Genomic DNA, 22,016 nt, shown 5'->3' with positions numbered 1-22,016 from the left:
TTCAGAGGAAATTACATTGATATGCTCATACAATACAGCAAATCCCGTTGCAAATTTGCAGAATATTTATTTCAGGAATAAGTCTGGCTCTATTAAAAAATGGATGTGAAACAAAATGACTTGGCTTACAAAGCCTACAGTGCCCCTTTGCTGGTTCAGCACCACAGCAGTAATGCCGAGATAAGATCAAAGACGATCGCAGTAAAATTGTAGGTCCAGCAATGTCCTTTTTTCATGCTCAAGAAGGATTTTGTGCTGCCTACCCAGCCTGCGTCACCCCACAGCAAAGTCGGCAGTACTCAGCTCTGAGCAAGCTTAGTAGAGGTCTTTGCCGTTCATCTCTCCTTGCCCAAGGAACACCAAAGGAATGGATGTAAGGATCAGTGTGGGACATCATCTAGCGTTTACCCATCACTCCTATCTAACGGCTGAGCACTTAAGGTAGAATCCCAAGTGGATTCACACCCAGGATTCCCATACAGTGATTGTGAGTATTAGTTTTTGAGGATGAAGAGCGTCTTTAGGTATGTGTCCAGTATACGGCACTGTGGAGCTCTGATTTCAATATACACGTAATGGTGAACGGCTGATGGATTTGGACTTAAGCTCTGTGACCAGCTGGAGGTGATTCTTGCTTTGGAAGCCCCTTACACCTCTTCCTTCCTCCTATGGAAAAGCACTGCACTGCAAGAGGAACGGCAGGGTATGACCAAGTGAAATCTGATAGAGGCCGAGCGCAGCTGGCAAACATCTCAGAACAGGCAGGGCCAACATCAGGGTCAGTGTTTACAAATAATAAATCATGTGAGTAGCACTCACACCAACGTTTGGGAAAGAGTCCGCATCACCAATTTGACCTCCTGCCCAGCTGGATTTTTTTTTTTTCCTGAACAGAAATAAACTGGGGCCCCATGTTGGAAACTGGGAAGCTACACAAAAGTAAGCAATGAAATAAAGCCGGAACAATGACCAATTCAGACAGTCTAGGGGGCCTTCTGCACATCGTCCACGTCAAAATTTCCTCATCCCAAAGAACTTCCTGCAAAAAACACAGAACGCTTTTATTACCGAGTGGGTGGCATTTGATACAGCATCCCAATTGGCTGGGAAAGTCGATGAACCACGCATTATTTCACTGCCACCTTTCCAATGGGACATTGCCAGCAGGAATACATCTCTGTCATCTTTTTCACAGTTGAGTCACACATTTGTACAGATTATACCCTGCCATGCCAACCCTGACGTATAGAGTTTAGTAGGAAGGAAATCGGCTCGCTCTTCTTTCTCTCCTTTCTCCGATTCACTTCATTTTGGTGGCAACACGTCCCTCTCCCCAGACACAATTATTCTGCAGTGGTGAAGCTCATGCTAATACAAAACATGGAGAGCAAAACTAAGTTGTATCTCAGCAGTATCCTAGTGTGGGTTCCCCTACTCTGCCCTACTTGTTCTCCCTGTCTGGCTTAGTTGATGGCACTGTTCACAGGCTCAGCACATCCGGGATGGTTTGCGGAACTGTGGTCCTGATTTCCATGAATCTTAAGATTTTCAAGATTTTAAAGATGTGAAATATCGGTAAAAATCAACCTGGAAGCAAGGCCCAGGTGACCACTGGAAAGGCCAAAAAAAGTAAATCTGACCTAGAAATCCTTGAGTTTGGCAGCTACACCACGCTGAACCAGCAGCACAGAGCTCTGTGCCATGTTTGAGCGCAGTCTGAGCCCCGTGATGGCTTCATTCTACACCAGGGCAGATGTTGCGTGTTGTAATTAAAAGCCGTCGTTATCGGCGAAGAAATAGCGCTAGCACCGGGAGCGGCAGAGCTCTGAGGAACCCGCCGGGCCGGGCGGGCGGCGGGAGGAACGCCGGGGCGGAGGCGCTGAAGGTCGCGGTACCGGCCTCCCCCCCCCCCGCCCCCGGCGAGCGCCGGCCCCTGGCAGCGGGGCCCGGCCGCGGGAGGCGGCGCCTCTCGGGGAGGCGGGCCGGGCCGGGCCGGCCGGCGCTGCCTTCCGGGGCTCGGCACGGCGGCGGCCGGAGCCGGGCAGGATGCGCTCCGCCGCCCCGCTGCTGCTGCTCTCGGCCTCCCTGCTGCTGCCGCCGCTGCTGCTGCCGGCCGCGCCCGGCGCCCGCGGCAGTCAGGAGCCGGCGGCGGGCCCGGCGCCGGCGGTGGCGAACGGCAGCCGCCTGCCCGCCGAGCCGGCCGGCGCGCCCGGCAACCACAGCGGGGCCCAGCTCAGGCCCGTGCCCGCGCTGCTCCGCGACCTGTCCGCGCTGAAGGCTGCAGTCATCGGGGCCTGCGCCCTCACGGCCGCCCTCATCGCCTGCCTCCTGCTCCGCGTCTTCAGGTAGGGCCCGGCCGGGCCGCGCCGCGCCGCGCCCTCCCCCGGCAGGTGCTGGCTGACGGGCCAAGGCCTCCGCCCGGGGCCTCGGGGCTCCCCTTGCCACCGGCCGAGGAGGACGGGGGGCGGCCGGGGGTCGGGTGGGCTCCGGCCGAGGCCTGCGGGCCGGCCGAGGCAGGCGGCAGGCGTTAAGCCCCGCCAGCGGGGCGGCCTCCCGGCGCCTCCCCGGAGAGGCGGGAAGCCCGGGCGGTGCTGAGCTCCTCGCCTGTGAATAATATTTTTAAAGCCTGACTTCAAGCACGGCGTGGGTAAATGCCTCATGTAACTCCTGGGGAGTCGCAGGGGCGGCACTGGCCTCGCAAACCTGCAACTTCCTCTGCTCCTGCAGAAAAAAACAGGGCAGGAGCTGGGTTTCAAGTGGCTGTTTTCAGGTGTGGGGTACGCAGGTCCCAGCGCTGCGTGTGGGGCCACGGCAATGGGCCGGGACTGGAGCGGGCACAAACCAAAACACGGGAAGCTCCATCTGAACGTACAAAAATACGTGGATTGTTTTGCTGTGAGGGTGGTGGGTTGCTGGGGTAGGTGGCCCAGGAAGGTTATGTGGTCTCCATCCATGGAGATAATTCAAAGCCCAAGATGGCTCTGGGTAGCCCTGCTTGATCTCAAGAGGTCCTGTCCTGCCTCAGCCATGTGTGTCCTGTTCACCCATGGGATAATGCAGATGCCACTGCTGTAGTAACTCATGCTGGGTAAAAAAGACATCTTTCTTTTTCCTTTTAATGAAGCTTGAGCAGATAGGCTTGAGGAGGTCCAGCATAGCCAAAAGTAGATGTTGGTTTAGACCACAGCCCTGATTTGACTGGAACTGTGATGTGTAACCAAACTCCCCGATGTTTCAGTCGGGTAGATTGCTGATGGATGCAAGCTCCTGCTCCCAGCACAGAAGGGAAGACGCTCCTGGTCGCTCTCAGAGCCAGGAGAAGTGCTGGTGAGCAGCAGGAAGCTGGGCAGAGATTTGCATCTGCTTGGTGCTTGTGTCTAGTCCATTTAGCGTGGCGTAACCAGTGCGGGCCAGTTCATTCACTGTCTTTCGTGCTGCTGAAGTCAGTTGGTGCTGGCATGTGCTTGAGTTATCTGGGCAGCCCTTGAAACTCACATACCACCTCCCACTGCGAGGGACATGAGCAAATTAAACTCAATCCCTTCAGAAAGCCAGTCTTCCTCTTGGCTTGTTGCTGGAGCAGAAGAAAAGCAAATATTAAAGCTCCATTTGGCACTGTTAGTGTTAATTATTATTTATCTCGGGGTAGTGGCAAGAGTGCCCACAGTGCACTAGAGGCTGTCCCTGTCTCGTGCAGTCTACAAACAAAAAGTTGTTGCTTGTTTGTACCCAGCTTTTCTGGGGACGATTGCAAACTTTTAGTAGTTAACAGTCATCTGACTTCCAGGTAGGGGAAGCAGGAAAGAGCCCAGAGAGTGGAGTAGCAGGCTCTCGGTGGCAGGGAGGAGGTGTGTGCCACGTCTCCGGTGACAGCACAAGTGGAGCTGGTGAATTCTTCCTTGTTCTGTCTTCACGCAGCTCCTTTGTATTTACATGATGGCTGCAGCTAAATGCTCTGCTTCTCCTGCTTCTGAATTAATTCTGTGTAGACAGGACAATGTTCACAACGGTAGTATTATAAAGTGTGGTCTTAAAGATCGAAATGATAAGAACTGATATTTGCTAAATAAATTGACATATAACTAAATTCTTCTTACGTGTTGCAGCAGCTGGCAAAAGACAATGCAAATAAATTTGCTCATTAAAGTGAGGTGGTTCGGGAGAACCCAGTAAAATATTGAAGAGCTTTTTTTTTTAAATCAATATAACCACTTTGCAGCTGTATAAAGTTGTCATGGACAAACACAGCAGAACTGGTAGTAGGTATATGAGCTAGAATTAGGAAGTCTATAACTAAGTGCAGAATGAAAAGCTTAAGTTTCTACTCCTAGTTCTCTCTGATCCTGGAGAGTTTATTTCCTCTGCCTCAGTTTCTTCTGGGTATACAGGGAGACCTTGTGTCAAGGAGACCTGGCGTAAGGCTGAACGCTTCTAGCCAAAGAAAGCAAGCCGATAGCCTTTAAAGACCTTTCCCTATACCATAATCAGCAAAAACAGGTCCAGGTTCAAGTCACCTTGGGAATGATGGATTAATTCTCCCATGCCAAAGTCATCGTTATGCAACTGATCAGAGTTAATACAGCATTAAAGATATGTTAAAAAAAAAAAAAAAGCACCCTCTGAGGTCTCTCCTGTATCTTTAATAGAACCTGCAAGGAAAATGGAAAATGAAGCTTTCAGCTTCTGAGTACGTTTTGTTATCTGACAGAGCAGTTGTTTGTAAACAGTTATCCCAGCTGCAAATGAGACAAAAATACCAACAGGTATGTTTGTACAGTGTCACACTTGTAGCTGACAACATAGATCGGAGGAGATTCTGTTGCAGAAGAGATAAGGGATTTACCCTCAATAAACGTAAAGCTTTTCTCCATCAGAGTAAGAGCTTTGTTCATACTTAGTCAAAAACATTGCGATTTTTTTCCTGAAGTGTCATGGATTCCTATTAAAGAGATTTTGCAGAAATCCAATCTGTGATTAAACCTTCACTGTGAAATTGCTCTGGGTTGCTGGAAATAAATTATCCTTTTAGATATGGGTTGTAGAGATGAAATGAACTAGTGAGTGGCCAGATATTTTTGTCACAGGCACTGGATTTTTTTTCATACATTTTATTTTTGTATACATCTCATTTTTATAGGTTTTTATGTGTATATTATTTTCCTTTTTTTGTTCGAGCAGGGATAGATGTATTTCTCCAGCTTTCCAGCTCTGCTTTTAAGACAATGCTCAGATTCCTGTTCATTCCTTTTGGGAATGTTATGCTCTGAATCCATCTGATGGTCCTGTGATTCAGAATGCGGTATCACCCAAAGTGGTCTGAATTTCCTTTCTCTCTGTGGCTGCTAGGGACTATGAAGGCCAGCCAAGACTTTGCTACTTGTCTACATGTGTTAAGGCCTAATTTGCTATAGTATTTTTTGGTTTTTGGCAAGCTCAGTTTTGGCAAGCTCAGTTCTGGGCTTTCTTTCTTTCCTGTACTCCTGGGCACTGCATGCTCCCAAACCAAAACCATTTCCACAGCAGACCAAATTTCATGTTATTTTCAATAAAATAGTTGGGTAAGTTGCATTACCAAGAAACACAGTGTCCTGGAATAGCTTATGAAAGTTCATGCGGCTAAATTCACTCTTTGATCTGTGTTTTTGATATTGCCTTTCTACCCCCATATTGTGCCCTATTTCTCTCTCCTGGTGCAGCTCAGTTCATTTCATTGCAATGCAATTCTTGGGATCAGCTCCCAGGAAACATAATTTTTCAGATGTGGCTATCTGCTGGTAGACCGTATGCCTTCTGGGGAAACTGGATAAGTTACTTCTGCTCAGATGGGCCAGCTGAAAGCAACCCAAAACTTTAATTGCAGAAGACTGTGTGCTCTAAGTGTTTGCTACATGTCTTGACCTGTCCTTGAATGAACAGAACCCGGGCTAGAAATGAATGCTATTTATCTAGATTTTTAGAGAGAAGTTACCTGCTTATTTTGTAACTCATTGCTTTGTTACATTGCTTTTTGTTGAATTTTGATTTCTTCTTTGAATACCACTTTAAGCTTAGTTTTCCAGTAATTGCAAAACTGGTATAAATTACTGAGATTGACGAGAGAGGTTCAAGCATATGATCATAGGATACAAGACCCTTTGTTCTACGAGCTGGGCAATTGCTCCGGGCCATCCAAGGCTTAACCTCAGACAGTTTGACTGATTTAAAATTAATTGTATTATAACCAGTTAGAATACTCCAGCAAAGACAAGACCTCTGCCAGAAACAGGAAAAGAAAAACTCACCATTAAAATGACCTTAAATGGAGAAGAAAAAAAAAACCAACAAAACAACCAACCCCAAAACTTTTATTTGTGACCCACATTGAAAGGTTCATTTAAGCTGCATGTAGTTTAGTTAGGGCCACAGAGAATGACAAATGGGACACTTGTCCTGGCGGTCAGAGGTCCTGTCTTTGGGAAGACTGGATTGTCTTGATGTGAGCGTGGCAGCAAACTGGCAGAAGAAAGGGAGGGGGGATCGATCTCTAATACTGTCTTGGGCTCTTTACAGCTTGGATGTGAACAGTCACAGCAAAGGATGAATGCTGTTCCTTGTAGGATTCACTGCCTTGAAGAGTTTGGGTAGATCATAAAAGTTTCTGTAGCTCTGCCCTATAAAACAAGGATACTTCTCGAGCGCATCTCGGATGATATTGGCCTGACTGTGCTATGATGTTTGGAAGTGTGTGCTGGCACTGGTACTGAGCACCAGATGTGAATGGCTGTATTTTAACTACTTACAGACATCACTGCTTCACTGAACCACAACAGTATCCCATTTAGGTCTTCCTGAAGTTATTCCCAGTAGCAGTCTCTGATCCATCCCTCCTATTAGCAGCACGGTTAAACAAGGGGACGCTTCTACCCTTTGTGGGTGTGCGTATTCCATCTTAAGGACTTGATTGTTAGACACAGCACCTTCAGTTTGCTACAGCAAAATGTGTATCCAGAAAACATGTGAGGACTTAGCTTTGTGGTTTAACTTCATTGTATACAGCACCATCCAGAGAGCAGAGATACCCAGACAGACCAACAGTAATGAAATATCACTGATCTAATTCATCAGCTGGTAATAAGCCTGGAGCTTCCCCAGGTTTATATTTCTGTAATTTTTTTTTAACTGTTAAGGGAGCCCATTAACCGCAAATAAACTAGTCCCAATTCCGTTCCCGATATAACATTGCTGCAGTTCTAGGAGGAAGGTTGTAGCTGGCTTAATTAGACTTCCAATAAGCACTCTGCTAAGAAGGGATAGGGGGTTTTTTTGTTTTTCTTTTTTTGCAGGGGCTGGACCCCTCCCTCTGCACGTCTTGGCAGGAAGTGTTAATGCTGGATTAGAAATGCAGAGACCTCTCTCTGGGTCAAGAAAAGCATTATCTTTGAATATCAGGGTTGTTAACTAAAATAGATTAGAGGCATAAATAATATAATGAACTAGTGAGTTGGCTTGAGCATTTACTCCACCACATGATGCCTCGGAAAGGAGGATGAAGTGCTGCATATGACTGGTGCTTGATCAAAATAGCTCCTGGTCAAAATACAGAGACACGAAGTCAGCGTTCTGCTCCAGCCCATCTCTGTATGTTGTCCCTCCCGGCGCAGCGCGGTGGAGGCAGTAAATCTGATTTCTGATGGACCTGACCCTGGTGTGGTGCACGGTGCCGCAGGCATTCCAGCCTGTGTGGGAACACCACTATGGCTGAACGGCTCAGGAGGAACTGGAAACAGGCTCACACATCCAATAAGTTAGTATTCATCTTCTCTCAATTAAGAGCTGTGCTCCCTACGACTGCCTTCTGTAAACACCAGCAAGTTGGTTTTGGTGGGAGCAGCGCGGGGTCTAAGGTGAAAGGTTAATATCGCTGGCTGCAGTTAACTTTTTTTTTTCCCCTCCTCATGATGATTCAGTGCAAGACCTGTAGCATCCCCTTCTAATTACGGGGAGTGACTAAAGTCAGACAGCAGAAGCAATGTGATTTTTTTTTTTTTTTTTTTAAGTGGAAAACAGTTTTCTGCGCTGAAATACCCAGTACCGCTTCTACCCTGGCTAAACCACTCAAGGAGTGTTTCAGCTTGTCATTATGCAAGGGGCATACTCTGACCACAGCTTCCAGCAGGTTTCTTGTTTGCTTTAAAAACACCCACACAAAACGAATATGTCTGGGAGATCCTCTCTTTATCCATGAGGGCTAACGTGTCCTGATCCTATCCAGGAGGTCTCCAAAGTTCATGAAACATTTGTGTTCTGTAGTTCCTGCCCTGTGCTACTCCGCTGACTCTGCTGTCTGTTTGCAAACAAAAGATGCTGCCTGGTCCCACCTGCTGGATAAAGTGCTTTTCCTTTTGCGTTGTCACCACTGATGATTACATGGATCCTACTGAGGTTTGGGAGTTTTAATGTGCAACGGTTTCCTGATGGGCAGGCTTATTTTGCGTGCATGTAGGGACACTCCCAAGGCTTTCCTTTAAAGTTAGCTTGGGTAATTCTTCTAGTGTTTATGAAGCCTAGGGGAGTTGTTCAAATGAGCAAGTGTGAGAAAACGGACCGCTGGAAAGTACAGATTAATGACAAATTAGCTAAATCTGGTGTAGAATTAATTGAGGAGGAAGAGGCAAGGAAAGACCCTTTTGACCTGCCAATGGCAAACAACTGGTTGTAGCAGCTTAGCCAAAATCCAGCAGCAAAACAAGTTTCCTCCATTTTCTAAATGAGCGCTGTGGTTAAGTGAGGGTTGTGGAGGATTAATAGATCACTGTGCAGCGAGTTCTGCTCCAGGTCCTCTTTAAAGTGTAGCCCAAATAGACTAATTAATGGCTGGAGGCTAAAGGGTTCTAGTTTTCCATTTCTAAAAATACTTATTCTGCAGTAATTGCTTCAAACACTCCGATATTAACTGTTGTAAGATGAACTCCATAGAATAAGTTATATTTTCTGATGGAGGGAATGAGGGAGGATGTCTCTCAATGAAGTGGGCCTGATACGCAGGTAGGGTCTTAAATGGGTGAACCTATGGAAACCCCCTGTGGACTGTACGTGTAAGGCAAAGTGGTAAGGCTGTGCTTGGTTTGTTCTGACGGGTAGACACAGGTTAGTTTTGGTTTATGTTTAGGCTTTACAGTGTGAGTAAATGTTTCTTGTAAAACCAATGCATTACTTGTAAGATGAGACGTCCCTGCATCACTTTGCTGCTAGGTCTTGGCTGAGAGGCAGAATAATAGAGAGAAGTGTTTTCAAAAGGATTTTCAAGTGTTTGGGTTAAGAGTCCTACTGTATTGGATATAAAATTGCTTGTTTCAACAACAGCAGTAATAGAACAAACCACCCTGTGCTCTACGTGACACAGCGGCACAGATTGCCATAAAGATTAGATGACACAAGACAACTTTCTTCTCGCTTCTGATGCAACCTTAGCCTTCAGAGCAGGGAGGAAATGCAAACTGCTCCATCCCAAGGCTGGAACCTGTTTGCTCAGCCTTGGACTACTGACCAAAAGCAATGCTAGGCAGAGGCACCGAGACTTCCACGTTGGAGCTGTTCACCAGTTTAAATTTTCTTTACTTTAAGCCTGGATGGGACTGTTGCGATGGAGATGCAGGGCTTGAGTCCCAGTTTGTCTGTAATGCTCACACCTCAGTTCTTGGTGCTGTGTAACTCTTAAAGGCATCTGTTCTTGATGCAAAAATGACAATGTTGAATCCGGCACACCTTGCATGACATGCCAGGGCAAGACTTCTTGGCGGTGAAAGTGTACTGATGATGTGCTGTCTGCTCGGAGCGGTAGTTGTGATTACAAAAAATTAGAGGCTGCTTGTTTGTGCCTGCACCAGCTCCCTTCTCATGCTTGGCAGTTGCCAGTTTTGTTTTACAAAAGGTGAAGGGGAAAATTCTGCAGTTTGTTAACCAAAACCATCCACTTTTCTCCCCAAAGGCTAGCCATACACACCAGCACCTTCTTTAATATATAATCACAAAACTGGATTCATGCATGAGCAGTGTGACCCTCCTAATATGCATGAAAAGAGTAGGTGAAGTAAAAAGAACCCACAGAATTCAAGCTAGAGGCAGAGAATTAGTTGAAAAGCCAGGCACCAAGTGTTTGTTAATTGAAAGTAAGTGTTGGAAAATAGATCTCTCAAAACCGTGCGACATGCAGGCGCTTGAGCACTTCGATCTTGAAAGAAAAGTAAGGCTGGCGTCTGTAGGAGGAGAGGTGGTAGGTACAGTTAGCTTCAAGTGATAGTTGATTATTTTTCATAGCACTTAAACAGAGTAGAGCATGAAACTTCTCAGACAAGGCTCAAGGTTTTTGCTCTGAGAGTCCTGAGCTTGGCCTGATGGCAAGAAAAGAGAGCAGGCTCTTTGTACCCAAACGTCACCACCCCTTTGCTCCTTATAATCTTGCCTAGAACATTCCCTTGTCTCAGCAGGGCTTAACCTGGACTTTCTCATCTAAACGTGTTCACTAAACCATTGGCTGCTTCAGCTGATTAAGCCCGCATCTCCCTTATTGAGTGTGGCAGCAGGAGGACGCAGTGGGCTGCTGCGCTCATACGCCTGCCCTGAATGCCAGAGGATCTCTGGTTTGTCAGCGGCTGAAAGAGTGACGTTGATCTGGATTGCAGTTGATGACAAACTGTGCTGTACACTGATGGGCACAAATGGTGGCCTTGGAAAGGCAGCGGGAGGGGACACAGGCTGGCTCCACAGCCTTCGTGTCTGGGGAGGCCCGAATCAGAGAGGATAGTGATTCAGTGTTGGTGGGAACAGCTTCAGCCTCTCCAAGGAATACTGTATAAAGACAATGCTTCCTTCCCCACCTCTGTGTTTCAGGTCTGGCAAGAGGATTAAGAAGACCAGGAAGTATGACATAATCACCACTCCAGCCGAGCGGGTAGAAATGGCCCCTCTGAATGAAGAAGACGATGAGGACGAAGACTCAACAGTGTTTGATGTGAAATACAGGTACTGCTGTGAGCCCATCCAGTTAGGCTTGCTCACTGAGCTCTTATTAGTGAAGACAGCTCCTTTTTCCTCTGCTGGGCCAGCTTGGCAGAGATGAGGCAGTCACAGTCTCTCTTTCACTTTGCCCAAGCGTTATCGCTCTCCTTTACAGTCCTTCTGCCTGGTTTCTCAGCACACATTGCTCTGTACTCTTCTGCTCTTGTAATAACCACGTCGCTACCCCTAGGCTGTCTGCCCTCCGCTTTGCTCTGCAGAGCAGCACAACAGGATACACGTGCCCCAAATAGCTAATGAGGTTTAACAGACTGAACTTCCCCTCTCGGGCAGCTGTTGGCAGTTGTGCCTGTGCACTGTCAGTGTCTACGCACGCACTGGATGGGGGGCTGTGGATCAAGGGCTGCTTTTCCAGGCGCTGCCATTGCCATGAGCCTGAGAGGGAAATGATGGCGAATCTCCACCAACCTCTGGGTTTGTACCAGGGTGCTCTCATGTTTTTCTGTGACAAAGAGAGGACTGTAGTCCCTTGCTGATGTTGTTAGCAGTTATCCCTTAGCAACAAACTTTCCTTAAATGTGTTTGTCTTTTTGAGATAGAAGCGGTGTGACAACGCAAAACTTTTGGTGCCTATTCTGGGCCTGAGATTTATAGCAACCACTTAGCACATAGAGATGCTGCACATTGATTTATGGCATCAGGGTATCTGCATCTCTTATTTTTATTTGCATGAAGCCATCCACAGCATTTGAGTTGCATTCTCATCCAAATAAGGCCTACTCTAAAATCTGCCTCACTTTGGCTGAAATAAGCTCTCCTAATTATAAAAACACAGATCTTGACAACTCCTAACTGGAGATTTTACAGACTTTACTCATGTTGCCCATCTCCTAACTTTAGAGCAAATGTGTTGTTCCTCCTTTCCAAACACATGTGTGCCAGCATCTAAAACACATACCATCGCACGCTCTGCTGGTTGTTTTCAAAATAACTGTGTTATTTCTCTATAAAAGTCAGGCAATAGTTGGAAGCCATGAAACAATGATGGGTATGAGTTGTGCCTTTATGCATAAATAATTAGTTCTTGAATTAAAAGACTCCTGTCAGTCCTTGCCTGACTGTTGCCATTCTCTGTAGCTGCCCTGTGTTTGCACTAATCATTTCAGCTTGTTCAGTTTTTACTTTGGGACCAAGCTTTGTTAAACCCAGAATGCAGAAATCTCTCTTGCCATGGCCTACTTTAACAGCCCATGTCTCCTGCCCCTTTTCCTCTTAACTGAGTACTTTCTCTGTGAACTTTTGGTAGTGAGATCAGAGGGGTTTTCCAAAGACTGAGAACAGAAGATTCTCAATCATGGCAGTGCTTCAGGATAAGATGTCTAATAGTAAAATACTAGATGAACAAAGAAGAGAGCTTGCTGGAAACCATCTGACTCATGAGAGCTGTGGTCTTGTTATCTGACGATGCTTCCCTGGAGTACATGCTGTGCTGATGCTTTCACAAAAGTTACTCGGTCTTCGTGAGTTCCTTAGCAGTACAAATGGATCTTCACCTTGTGTGATGCTCTGTTCGGAGACCGTAGGGGCTTTTGGTTCTTAGCTGACCAGTCCTCTCTTCAGCTGTGGGAATTCTTCCTTTCTGCTACAGTGCAACAGCTATTAAATTCCACATTTTCTGAAGTCCTTGCAGTTTCAGACATACATTTTTTTAGCTTAAACAGAGCTACCTCAGTTTAGAGGGAGAGATCATCTTACAGACAACCCCTTAGCAGAACTGGTTTTGGGAAAGCTGCTGTGAGGATACATACATTTGCTGTAAAAAGTATCAAGCTGTCTGTTTTCTTTGTGTGGCTCAAAGACTACATCCCCAAACAGTTCCTATCTCCTGTCACCAGTAAAGACATTTCTTTGCACATTTGAATTGCTGAGTTTGACCATTGGCATCCTCATTAAACCAGTCAGGAGGTTCTTCATAGAGAAGAGAGGGCTAGAGCTGCAGAAAGGGCATCTCGGATATGCCCACAGTAAGCCAGTGAACTAACTTCTACCAGGTCTTCTGTTGGGGTTCCTTCCCCAGTGCCACCCCCCCACCCCCCCCGCCCAAAAAAAAAATAATCAGGAAATAGTGGCCTTGTTCCATCTAAGGCTTCCTTTGTTTTTTGCAGCTTGGTGCAGATTCCAGGAAGACAGGGTAAGGAGAGGTAACTTTATGCCTCTCTGTGGTTAATGGGAGTTATAAATACATACAGGTAGCTACACAACTGGGGCAACAGGTTTGATTTGGATATGCAGGAAGTGCCTACAGTTTTAAAAGAGCCTTCGTTAATTGCCAAGTCAGGAAAACTAATTCCCATCTCCATTATCTCAAAAAAAAAAAAAAAACCAAAAAAAACCCCAAAAAATAAAACCTGTGCAGATGCATCAGGTGAACTTGCAGAGGTGTTGCTAGGGCTGATGCATAAGGAATGGGGTGATACTGCTGTTTCAGCTTGTTAGCCAACTAAAGCAACACATCATGAGTTGCAGCAACCTGGAAGCAGTTGTGATGGGGACAGAGGAGTGACAGGTGTCTCCTGACAAGTACCCATGGACTAGAATATTTTGCACTCTTTTATCTATTTATTTTTTAATTCAAATGAAGGTGCATCCTTGCCAGCAGTCAGTATCAGTTGTGGTGGCTGTTGGGGTTTATTCAAGCAGCCTCCAAGCAGCAGTGCTTACTTGGCTTATGGCACGACAGACTTCTGGCCCGTCTGTGCTACCAAGTCTTGGCGAGGGGATTTTGACCAGGTGCTGCTTTGGTGGCTGTACCATTACTGGGATTGCTTTCAGAGAGGCTAAATCTCATGCAGCCCTGTGCTACGGCAGGATCCACTGGTGCCGTGCCATGGCTGACGAGTCATTATTCTGATTTCCTTAATTCTTTATTTCTTTGCGACACGCTGGTATGGAAAGATATGCCTATGGGCTGGACTGGCCGTCGTTCAGTGTTGTAACATATGTGCTGCCATATCTACATCAGAAACCAACTTTCCATAGCCATTTAAACCTAGAATTGTCAAAGTCTCCCTGGTCCTGAATATCACATGAAATTAGCTGGAATCTTTTGTCCTGTTCATTTTTTATTTAAAGGCTGTGAAACTATGGGGAAAACAGTCTATTCTCCATAAAGTCATGATTTGCAATGGTGTTTGCTCAGTGCTTTCCGCTAGAAAGGCACCAAAAGTATTTTTAAAATACAGGCTTCTGAGAAAACATGGGAATGGAGTGGAAAGGGAACCGGTTTTCCAAAGAGCAGTACAGTAGGCACATGTTGGCTATGACGGACTATAAGCATTATTCAATTCAAGTGTTACTTACATGTACTGTAAGACAGTCCTATGCTTTCACATCTGTAGGGTTATCACCAGCACGGCAGTAGGGAAAAAATCTGAAGAGCTGGCCTGGAGTGCCATGACGTTAGGTACCTCCTGTGCATAATACTAAGTACGTTACCCCAATCTTAACCTAGTCTGACTGATATGCAGGCCATAAATAGAGTCTTGTTTTGGGTTTGTAGCATAAGTCTTTGCTGAGGATGATCTGTGTAGGCTCTGCGCTGGTTTGTTTTAGGTCCCTTCCCATTGTTGGAAGATTTGTCCTGGCACTTGCATCTGTGTTTGGGGGAGTAATTGAGATTCTGTGCTGTCTCCCCCTTGTAATGCAAACAGCACTGTAATTAAAAGGCAGTTGATGTCTAGCAGCAACAGGGGAGAAGCGACATATACCTCTCCAATTGTTCTCATGCATTTAATTTTCTTTCCTTTAATGCTTTGTCCTTGTGTGTATTTGTTTTCAGTCTTACATGAGGCATCAAAGAACAGCAGACAGTGTAAATTGGGCTGTTGGATGAAGGTTGTTACTTTTATTTTTTATTTTATTTTTTTTTCAGGAGGCTTTAAGGTTTTGGGCTCCTGGTAGATCCCACCCCCACTTCCTTTGGGCTGTGGAGCAATGAGAAATAACCACCTTCCTCCTGTAAAGCAGGCTAATGAGACCACTTCAAAATCTTAACCAAACACAGTCCTTTCTGCGGATGAAAAAGCCACCCACTGCCTGCCTCTGACAAATGCAGAAGCATGTATGTGCCGGATTAGATACCCCCTTTGCGATCTCATTTCAGTAGCAGGGAAGCAGTTTTGTCAATGGCTTCTCTAATCCTGCAAGCACAATTTCTGTGTGACAAGGGCACAAGAGGCTGAAAGTGTAAATGAAAGATTGTCACAGAGCAAAGATACCAAATCACTTAGACATTAACACCTCTTTGAAAAGCTTCATGGAAGCCATTTTTTAATATGGAGGATTGTTTTCTGTGTGTATTTGCTCTGGTATTGAAAGAGGCATCTGGATAAAAAGTTCAGGAATTGTTCTGAAATTATTATAAAGCTACACAAAGAAAGCAAACTGAACATGGAAAAGGTGTTTGTTTCTTGATCGCCAGTTCAATCTGTGCTGCTGAAGGCTGAAAAGTATCCCTGTCCAATTGATTTTTGGACCATATGAACTGTATTTGTCATCATTTTCCAGATGTCAGGTATTTCTTCATGTTTTATGATGGGATTACGCTTGCCGCACATCTTGGAAAATGAATTAGTGGAAAGCTAAATCGCATCCTCCAAGTGTGCTCTTTCTCATCCCACCAATAGATCTTGATTTTAAGATTTCCCTCTCCTCTTTGCTACTTTAGCACTTTCTTGCAAGAAGGCAAGGGAACGTTGCAGAGGTTTCATGATGATTTTCTTGATGGGGCTAAGCCATTGATTCATCAGGCAGTTGGCACTGTGTGGTACTCAAGAAGAGAGGAGCGAAGTAAAGTAGGTTACAGGCAAATGTCCCTGACATTTTAGCATCCATGTTAGTGCTAGTGTTAGCATCCACGCCCCATCACAGAGCACTTTGCTTGTTTTGTGTAAGAAGAGAAAAGAGATTAAAACAGCTGCAAAAAGAAACAGTTTCTGAAAAGGTAAATAAAATTGTTAGCTTATTAAGCTTATTAACTCTAGCGTAGCTCGTTGGGGGATTTCTTGTCAGCTTCAATAGAAAACTGAAAACAAGTACTGAATAAATTCTGTGGCGCCTTGCACATGAAAGGCTTTGAAAGCACTTCAGTAATCTGGGATATCAGCAGTGTCCCCTCTCCCTGCTGACTTGCAGCTGTTGGAGGCAATGCGTTCTGCTCTTGCTACGCTTGCTGAGCCCAGCTGGGTGAATATCACAACCGTCTCTGCAGAGCATTTTGAGTTCAGGGTGATGCGTGCCATGTGAGAGCCCAGAGTCAGGCAAGAACTTGGAATTTAAATGCCAGAGCTGGAATTGTCCCAACCCCGATGTCAGGCTCCTAAATAAGTACTGAAGGAAAGTTTTTCTTGCGGTGGATTGAAGCCTCCATCCTTCCTGTCAGCTAAGCGAAATTCTTCAGTTTGTTTTCCACACGGATTGTCATTTTTCCCTCTAACAGCGGCAGCACTAGCAAAACGCAGAAGCATTTTAGGAATGCATCTTCCAAAGTGTTCTTGAAAGCAGAAAGATTTATGTCTAAGGAGTAGTGGCAGGCAGAGGGAAGAGGACAGTAACATTTATTCAACCACCATGGGACTAAAGGGCTTTTGAGAGCTTGCAGTATGTTTTAGAGGAAAGATGCACCATATGTAAAGGCTGGATTCTGGCTTCATCCCTTTTTCAGGCGCTGATAGCATCAAACTGTGTGGAAACATCTTCATCACAGTTGCAGGGCTCAGCCTTTGATGTGCTCGAGTCTTTTGGGAGTCTCTGTAGAATAGGAGAGTTACACTATCAGTGTCTTCTCTTTGAATACGTCCTTTCCAGATCCTGACTGTGTGTGCAGCTCTGAATGGAGCATGATATTGTCTGCTTGTTACAGTAAGGTGTGACTCTCAAGGGAGCAGCTCTAATGGATTTTTTGCCAGCAAAAGCCGCAGGCCGTTCTGGATGATGCTAGGTGAATTGCGTTGGAGTTTGTAGCAGCTTAATTTTTTTTTTTTTTTTTCCAGCAGGCAGTAGTGACAAGTTGTGTATAAATGGAGGGGTATCATTTATCCTCATCTGAAGGGGGTGCAAATCACTAACACAGTCAGCTGCTTACTATAAATACAACAAACTGCCTTGGTGCTGCTGTTAAGGATTTCTGATGGGTCCACAGCAGGGGAGGAAAGAGATAGTCAAAAAGCATTTTTTTTGTTTGGTTTTTGAAGGCCAGGTTCTTTCCTCACTTGGCTGTAACAGTTGTTACAGAGCACACCACACTCTGCTGGCTCATTCAGTCGATTATACGCTGGCGGTGCAGTCCTATGGGAGGGCTGTTGCCTCCTTCATGGAGTGTAACAAGTTCCTATTAAGGCTTTCTTTTTTTTTGAACTCTGAAGCAGTTAAAGCAGTAGGGTGTTAGGAGGAGAATCCATAGCAAGAAGGATAGTCTGCGTGTGTTGGTTAGTAAGGGGCTGCACTGGTGTGAAAAAAGCTGTCAGGTCCAAGATGCTGTTTCATGTGCAGTGAAATAGCAGCCCCCTGGTGCATGCTCCCTTCTCTGGTCTGCACAGTGGCTGGTCACAGGATCTTTCAGCATCTGGGTTTTGTCTGCTATAACTCTGCTTTTTTTCTTCGCTTGGTCTAGCTTGTCCTGGCATGGTGTTAACATCACATCAGTGTCCAATGTCACCATAGAAATCAACTGCTGGAGGGAACTGATGGCAGTCACAGTGAATAATGCTGCTTTTTCTTTTGTGGCTTTTTGGTTTTTTTTCCACTTTGTACATTGGTTCTCATCTCTGCCTGTGAGCTATTTAATTGCAAATCTACAGCTGTACTAATTCTTCCTGCTTTCCAGGTAAAGCAGCTCCGTGGAGCATTGGCGCCCTGCAAGATGCCATTCTGCTGTCGAGGGACCTGCTGAAGCCATAACTGTGAAAGGGGAGGCTTTCATCTCTGCAGCGTTACAATCAAACCAAGCCTCACCTCCTCGAGGTGCTGTTTGTACAGCAGGCTATGGATCTTCTGACCAAAACGTCACCATTCAGTTCCCTGGTTTCCAAACTGCTGTGTTGGAATGACCAGAGTTCCTCTTTGCAAACTCAGCTCTCTCTGGCTCTAGGAGGGCTGTGGTGTCACTAAAGCATGACAAGATGCAGCCCTGTGTACCGACTTGCAGCTCATTGTGGTCTAAATAAGTTTTGCAGAAGGAAGAAGACAAGGAAGATTGAACCAAGCTGCCCCAAGGACTTATTTTCTAAAACCCTAATTCAATACTTCAGTCACTGTTAAACTTTGGTCATTGTTAAACAGATCATGTGTTTAAAAAAAAAAAATCAAGAAGTGTATTTTTTGGGCCTTACAGAGGCAACTTACGACTTCAGGGGGTAAAAATGTAAGCCATGCTGAAATGCTACATGGTATGTTTAGTGTAGGATTTTTGGGGGGAGGGGGTGAGAGGTTGACTCATGTAGAAAATTTTCTTGACTTGCTACTGATTTTTTTTTTTTTTTAAAACAACAGTTGCACTAAGCTTTCATGATGACATTCTCATTGTCCCAAGGAGCTCTGATCAGACCAACTTGAATAAATGAGACCACAGGGAAACAGGAAGAATCAGACATGCCCTAAACTACAACAATCTTGGATTAAAGAAGATATATTTTTGTAATTTTCTGCCCTTCCACAGGGAGTAAAAACAGTGTTTTGTACTGTCCTGTGCTTACTGTACCTTGTCTACAATTCATCTATATTACCTTTTTTCTAAGCAAAATAAGTCCTCATGTGGAATGATTAGATTGCAGAAAGAACACCTCTTATTTTTCATGGAAGCTTCATGTAAGTGATCTTAATCTGTATCAAACTGGAAGTTTTCCCCTACCACCTGCTTGACAAATCCCATTTAACTCAAGGATGCATTTTTAACCATCACTCCCTGCTGTGCTTTGTGCTGCAGAGGTCAGAGCTGTGGGATGACACTATGAGAATTAGATTGCTGCATCTGGATGGATTGGGTTTAGGAGACCGCAAGCATGTATGCTTTCCAGGCCATTGTTAGAAAGGGCAAACCGAACTGGTTTAGTTTCTTTACTTTGTGGTTTTCCTTTAAAGTAACCACAGATGCAGTTCAGACTTCTCTTTGACATGTTTATTCTCTGTTTACTGCACCCCTTAACACCTTTTATTTTGGGTTTTTAAGCTGGCTGGAACCTTACTTTTCTTGAGGAATACGTTTTTCAATTGTTTTAGGATTGTGCCACTGTTTGCTTGACCCTCTACTAGCCTCCTGCTGTTACAACCCCTCAAGGAGACTGCCAAGTATCTGGCAAAGCACCATCCTTGCAGCAAGCTGCCAGTTTTTTGAGGTTTTGGTTTTTTGAAGGCCGATTGGGATTTGAGGCTTGCTGAGAACACTGAACTGCTTTGTCATGATACCGCGACCTACGCCAGTTCTGCGTGGTTCCCTTGGGCCCTGCAGTTGGTAAAAGGAGGTGAAGGGGAATTTTTTTTTTTTTCCTCTTTCCAGCAGCCTTGCGCTTTCATCAAAGCAGCTCCCATAACACAGCTTGCTTTCCCTAGCCGTGACTCAGCAAAGGCTTTGCAAACAGCCCACTCATCCTGGATGGAAAAATCCCACAGCAGACTGTTGTGTTAATATTAGTCATCAAGGCAATATAAAAATGCTATGTTATTTTCATTCACGGAATGAATTTAAGTCATTCCGTATTACTGTTACTAAGCAATATTTAACGTGTCAGCTGTGAGGTGAGGATTGGGCCAAGCGTGTTGTGTTCTGGCTGGTAAGAATTGCAGGGATCAGTAAGCTGAATGATGCTGTGGGTTGAGATAAGATCTGGGGCTCTTTCCCTGCCCAGGTAAAACAGGTTTCAGACTTAGGCCGGATGATTCTGAAGGAAATACTGTGTCTCTTCAGGACTAAAGTACTTTGAAGACCGGGAACTGAACTTCTTGGGCAGACCGAGTCCTTTTGAAGTCCGAGAAGTGGCGATGCTGAGAGGAAGGAGAGAGGTTGAAAGCTTCTGCTTGCATTTGCAGAAGGAGGCGATGGAGTGAGGTGGCTGCCCTGTCTGAGCAGACACCATGGCAACATACTCATGTCCACTCTTCTGCCAAACTCATTAAGCTGAGCATCAGGCACGCTGGAAGAGTGGTGGAGAGGGAATGAAACCTTCTCTGTGCACAAAAGGTGAGACCAAGTTATGTAGGAGAGAGATGAGAGGAAAAGATGCATAAAGGACACTTCTCCTTTCCGAGAGTGAGTCAGTTGCTGAAATCGGGAGTTTTTCCACCAACTTCAGGTCACTTGCAGAGTTAGGCTGGCAAAGGCCATCCACTTTCCTTGCTTGTGGCTAAAAGATCCCACAGTTTCCGTAATGTGGCCAAATCTCAGTGGTGGACAGGGACCAGGTATTTACAGTGTTGAAGATGGAGGTGCCCAACTGCTGCTGGGATGCTCTGGCTCCTTGAGGAGGTCCCAAACCGTGTGCCATAAGCTAAAAAGTACTTATAGGGAAGCAGCAGTTGCTTGGTGGAAATAAAAGGCCAACCTCAACAGTTGCTCATGGTCATGAAAATAATCCGAATGCTTTGTTTGATACTCAGTTGCTGTGGCAAATGTGAGGCAATGTTTACCTCTACAAAAGTTGCTGTATGAGATTCAATGTGTCCAGTTAAATATTCTATAGCTATATTTAGTTAAGATTTTAAGAGCACTTGACGTGACTCATCTAATAGTATATATATGAATATTTTTTTAATGGTAGGAATTAGTTTAAAACATAGTTCTAATAATTTGGTCTGTTTGGTTCAGGTAGTTCTAGGAGTTCATTGGAGAAGAAATAGACATTAACCACTACATGAATGTTTTACCTTAATGTTCTGTGTATCTTACGCTGCAGATTTAATCTCATTGTGACTGTAGTGTGTCTTAGTATCTGCTGCTATTTTGTGTTGCATAGTCAAACTTGCTTTGTTCAAGAGCATTTTTAAAGGCATATTTTTTTGTTACAGAAAATGAAAAGAGAAATGTTATTACAGATGTCTGCCTGTAGCTCGCTCACTGCTTACAAAATCCACTGACTGGTAGCAGAGTCAAACAGAGCAAGCAAATTAGAGGCTTTCCTGTTTGTGCATGCTGTGCTGTGGAGGAAAAACCCTGCACAGAATTGCAGCTTCTTCACTCCAACCACAGCCCTGTCACTGGAGATTATATTTCAGAAGTCAGAAGTTGGTGTGCCATGCTTGCCTGCAGAATTAAGTCAGAAGTACACAGATAGCTTTGTATTTGGCGCTTTTTTTTTTTGTTTTTCCCCCAGAAGATATAGAAGATGACTGCAAACACTTGTTTAGCACACTAACTTGTGCTATCCTAATGCTTATCCTAAGCCCGAACTGACTTGTAGAAGTCTGCAAGCACTAATGAAGCTTGAACACACAAGCACTAATGCATTTGAATGTTTTGTTCATAACTGTTCCCTCCAATTCACTGTACATGGTATAATCTCTGCAGGGTGGTGGGCTGTGGTTTTCATTAAGGGTTTTTTCTTCTGTTAGATGAGTTTCTGCTGCTGCAGTTTTTGTGTGAGGAGTTATCAGGACCATGCGTTTTGTTTTGTGCAATTGCTTGAACTTTGTTTAAAAATGTTTAAGAGAATTTGTCATTGTGACCAAAGCTTCTTTTTAAGAAAAAAATTGGTAAGACTAGTTTGAATGGACTTCAGCAGAAACTGCCATCATTAAACATGTTCTTGAAATCCCCTTTGTGTTGTGTGTTATGTTTAGGGAGAGAAAGGGAAAGGGGCTGTTGCTTGTTGAAGTTTGGTGAATCTGAGAGCCTTGCGTGATCCCTTGTTAGAGGGCTGTGAGCCCCTGCAGTGCAAATCCCTTTGTCCTGTGATCTTGAACCAGAGCGTGACAAGGGGACAAACTGGTTTTAACAGCGTGGAAGAGGAATATGTTTAATCACACAAAGTCCT

General features: G+C 45.1%; 1 protein-coding gene across 7 annotated transcripts; it reads left to right on the top strand.

Moving 5' to 3' along the window:
• Positions 1-1,969: 1,969 nt before the first annotated feature.
• FAM174B (family with sequence similarity 174 member B) lies at positions 1,970-21,797 on the top strand. 7 transcript variants are annotated; one of them, XR_012776272.1, is made up of 5 exons: positions 1,970-2,345; positions 10,870-11,001; positions 13,161-13,186; positions 17,879-18,440; positions 18,544-21,797. XR_012776272.1 is itself a non-coding variant. In XM_075506258.1 (4 exons), the coding sequence occupies exons 1-4, from the start codon at positions 2,047-2,049 to the stop codon at positions 17,950-17,952; spliced, it is 531 nt and encodes a 176-aa protein (XP_075362373.1). In that variant the 5' UTR covers positions 1,970-2,046; the 3' UTR covers positions 17,953-21,797. The 7 variants fall into 7 exon arrangements, 3 of the variants coding, with proteins under 3 accessions (XP_075362373.1, XP_075362374.1, XP_075362375.1); XR_012776275.1 differs by having other exon boundaries at positions 17,879-18,858; positions 21,052-21,797; XR_012776273.1 differs by having other exon boundaries at positions 17,879-18,858; positions 19,955-21,797.
• The last annotated feature ends 219 nt before the right edge of the window (positions 21,798-22,016 follow it).

The sequence above is a fragment of the Mycteria americana genome, chromosome 6, assembly GCF_035582795.1.
Source record: "Mycteria americana isolate JAX WOST 10 ecotype Jacksonville Zoo and Gardens chromosome 6, USCA_MyAme_1.0, whole genome shotgun sequence".
NCBI classification, from domain to species: Eukaryota; Metazoa; Chordata; class Aves; order Ciconiiformes; family Ciconiidae; genus Mycteria; species Mycteria americana.
This window is presented reverse-complemented; position numbering and strand designations above follow the sequence as displayed.

Bases quoted from the DNA above. Each gene is read 5' to 3' on its own strand.
- FAM174B (XM_075506258.1), top strand. From the start codon at position 2,047: ATGCGCTCCGCCGCCCCGCTGCTGCTGCTCTCGGCCTCCCTGCTGCTG. The intron at 2,346-10,869 runs GTAGGGCCCGGC...TCTGTGTTTCAG, and splicing joins CTCCTGCTCCGCGTCTTCAG to GTCTGGCAAGAGGATTAAGA. The intron at 13,187-17,878 runs GTAAGGAGAGGT...CCTGCTTTCCAG, and splicing joins GCAGATTCCAGGAAGACAGG to GTAAAGCAGCTCCGTGGAGC.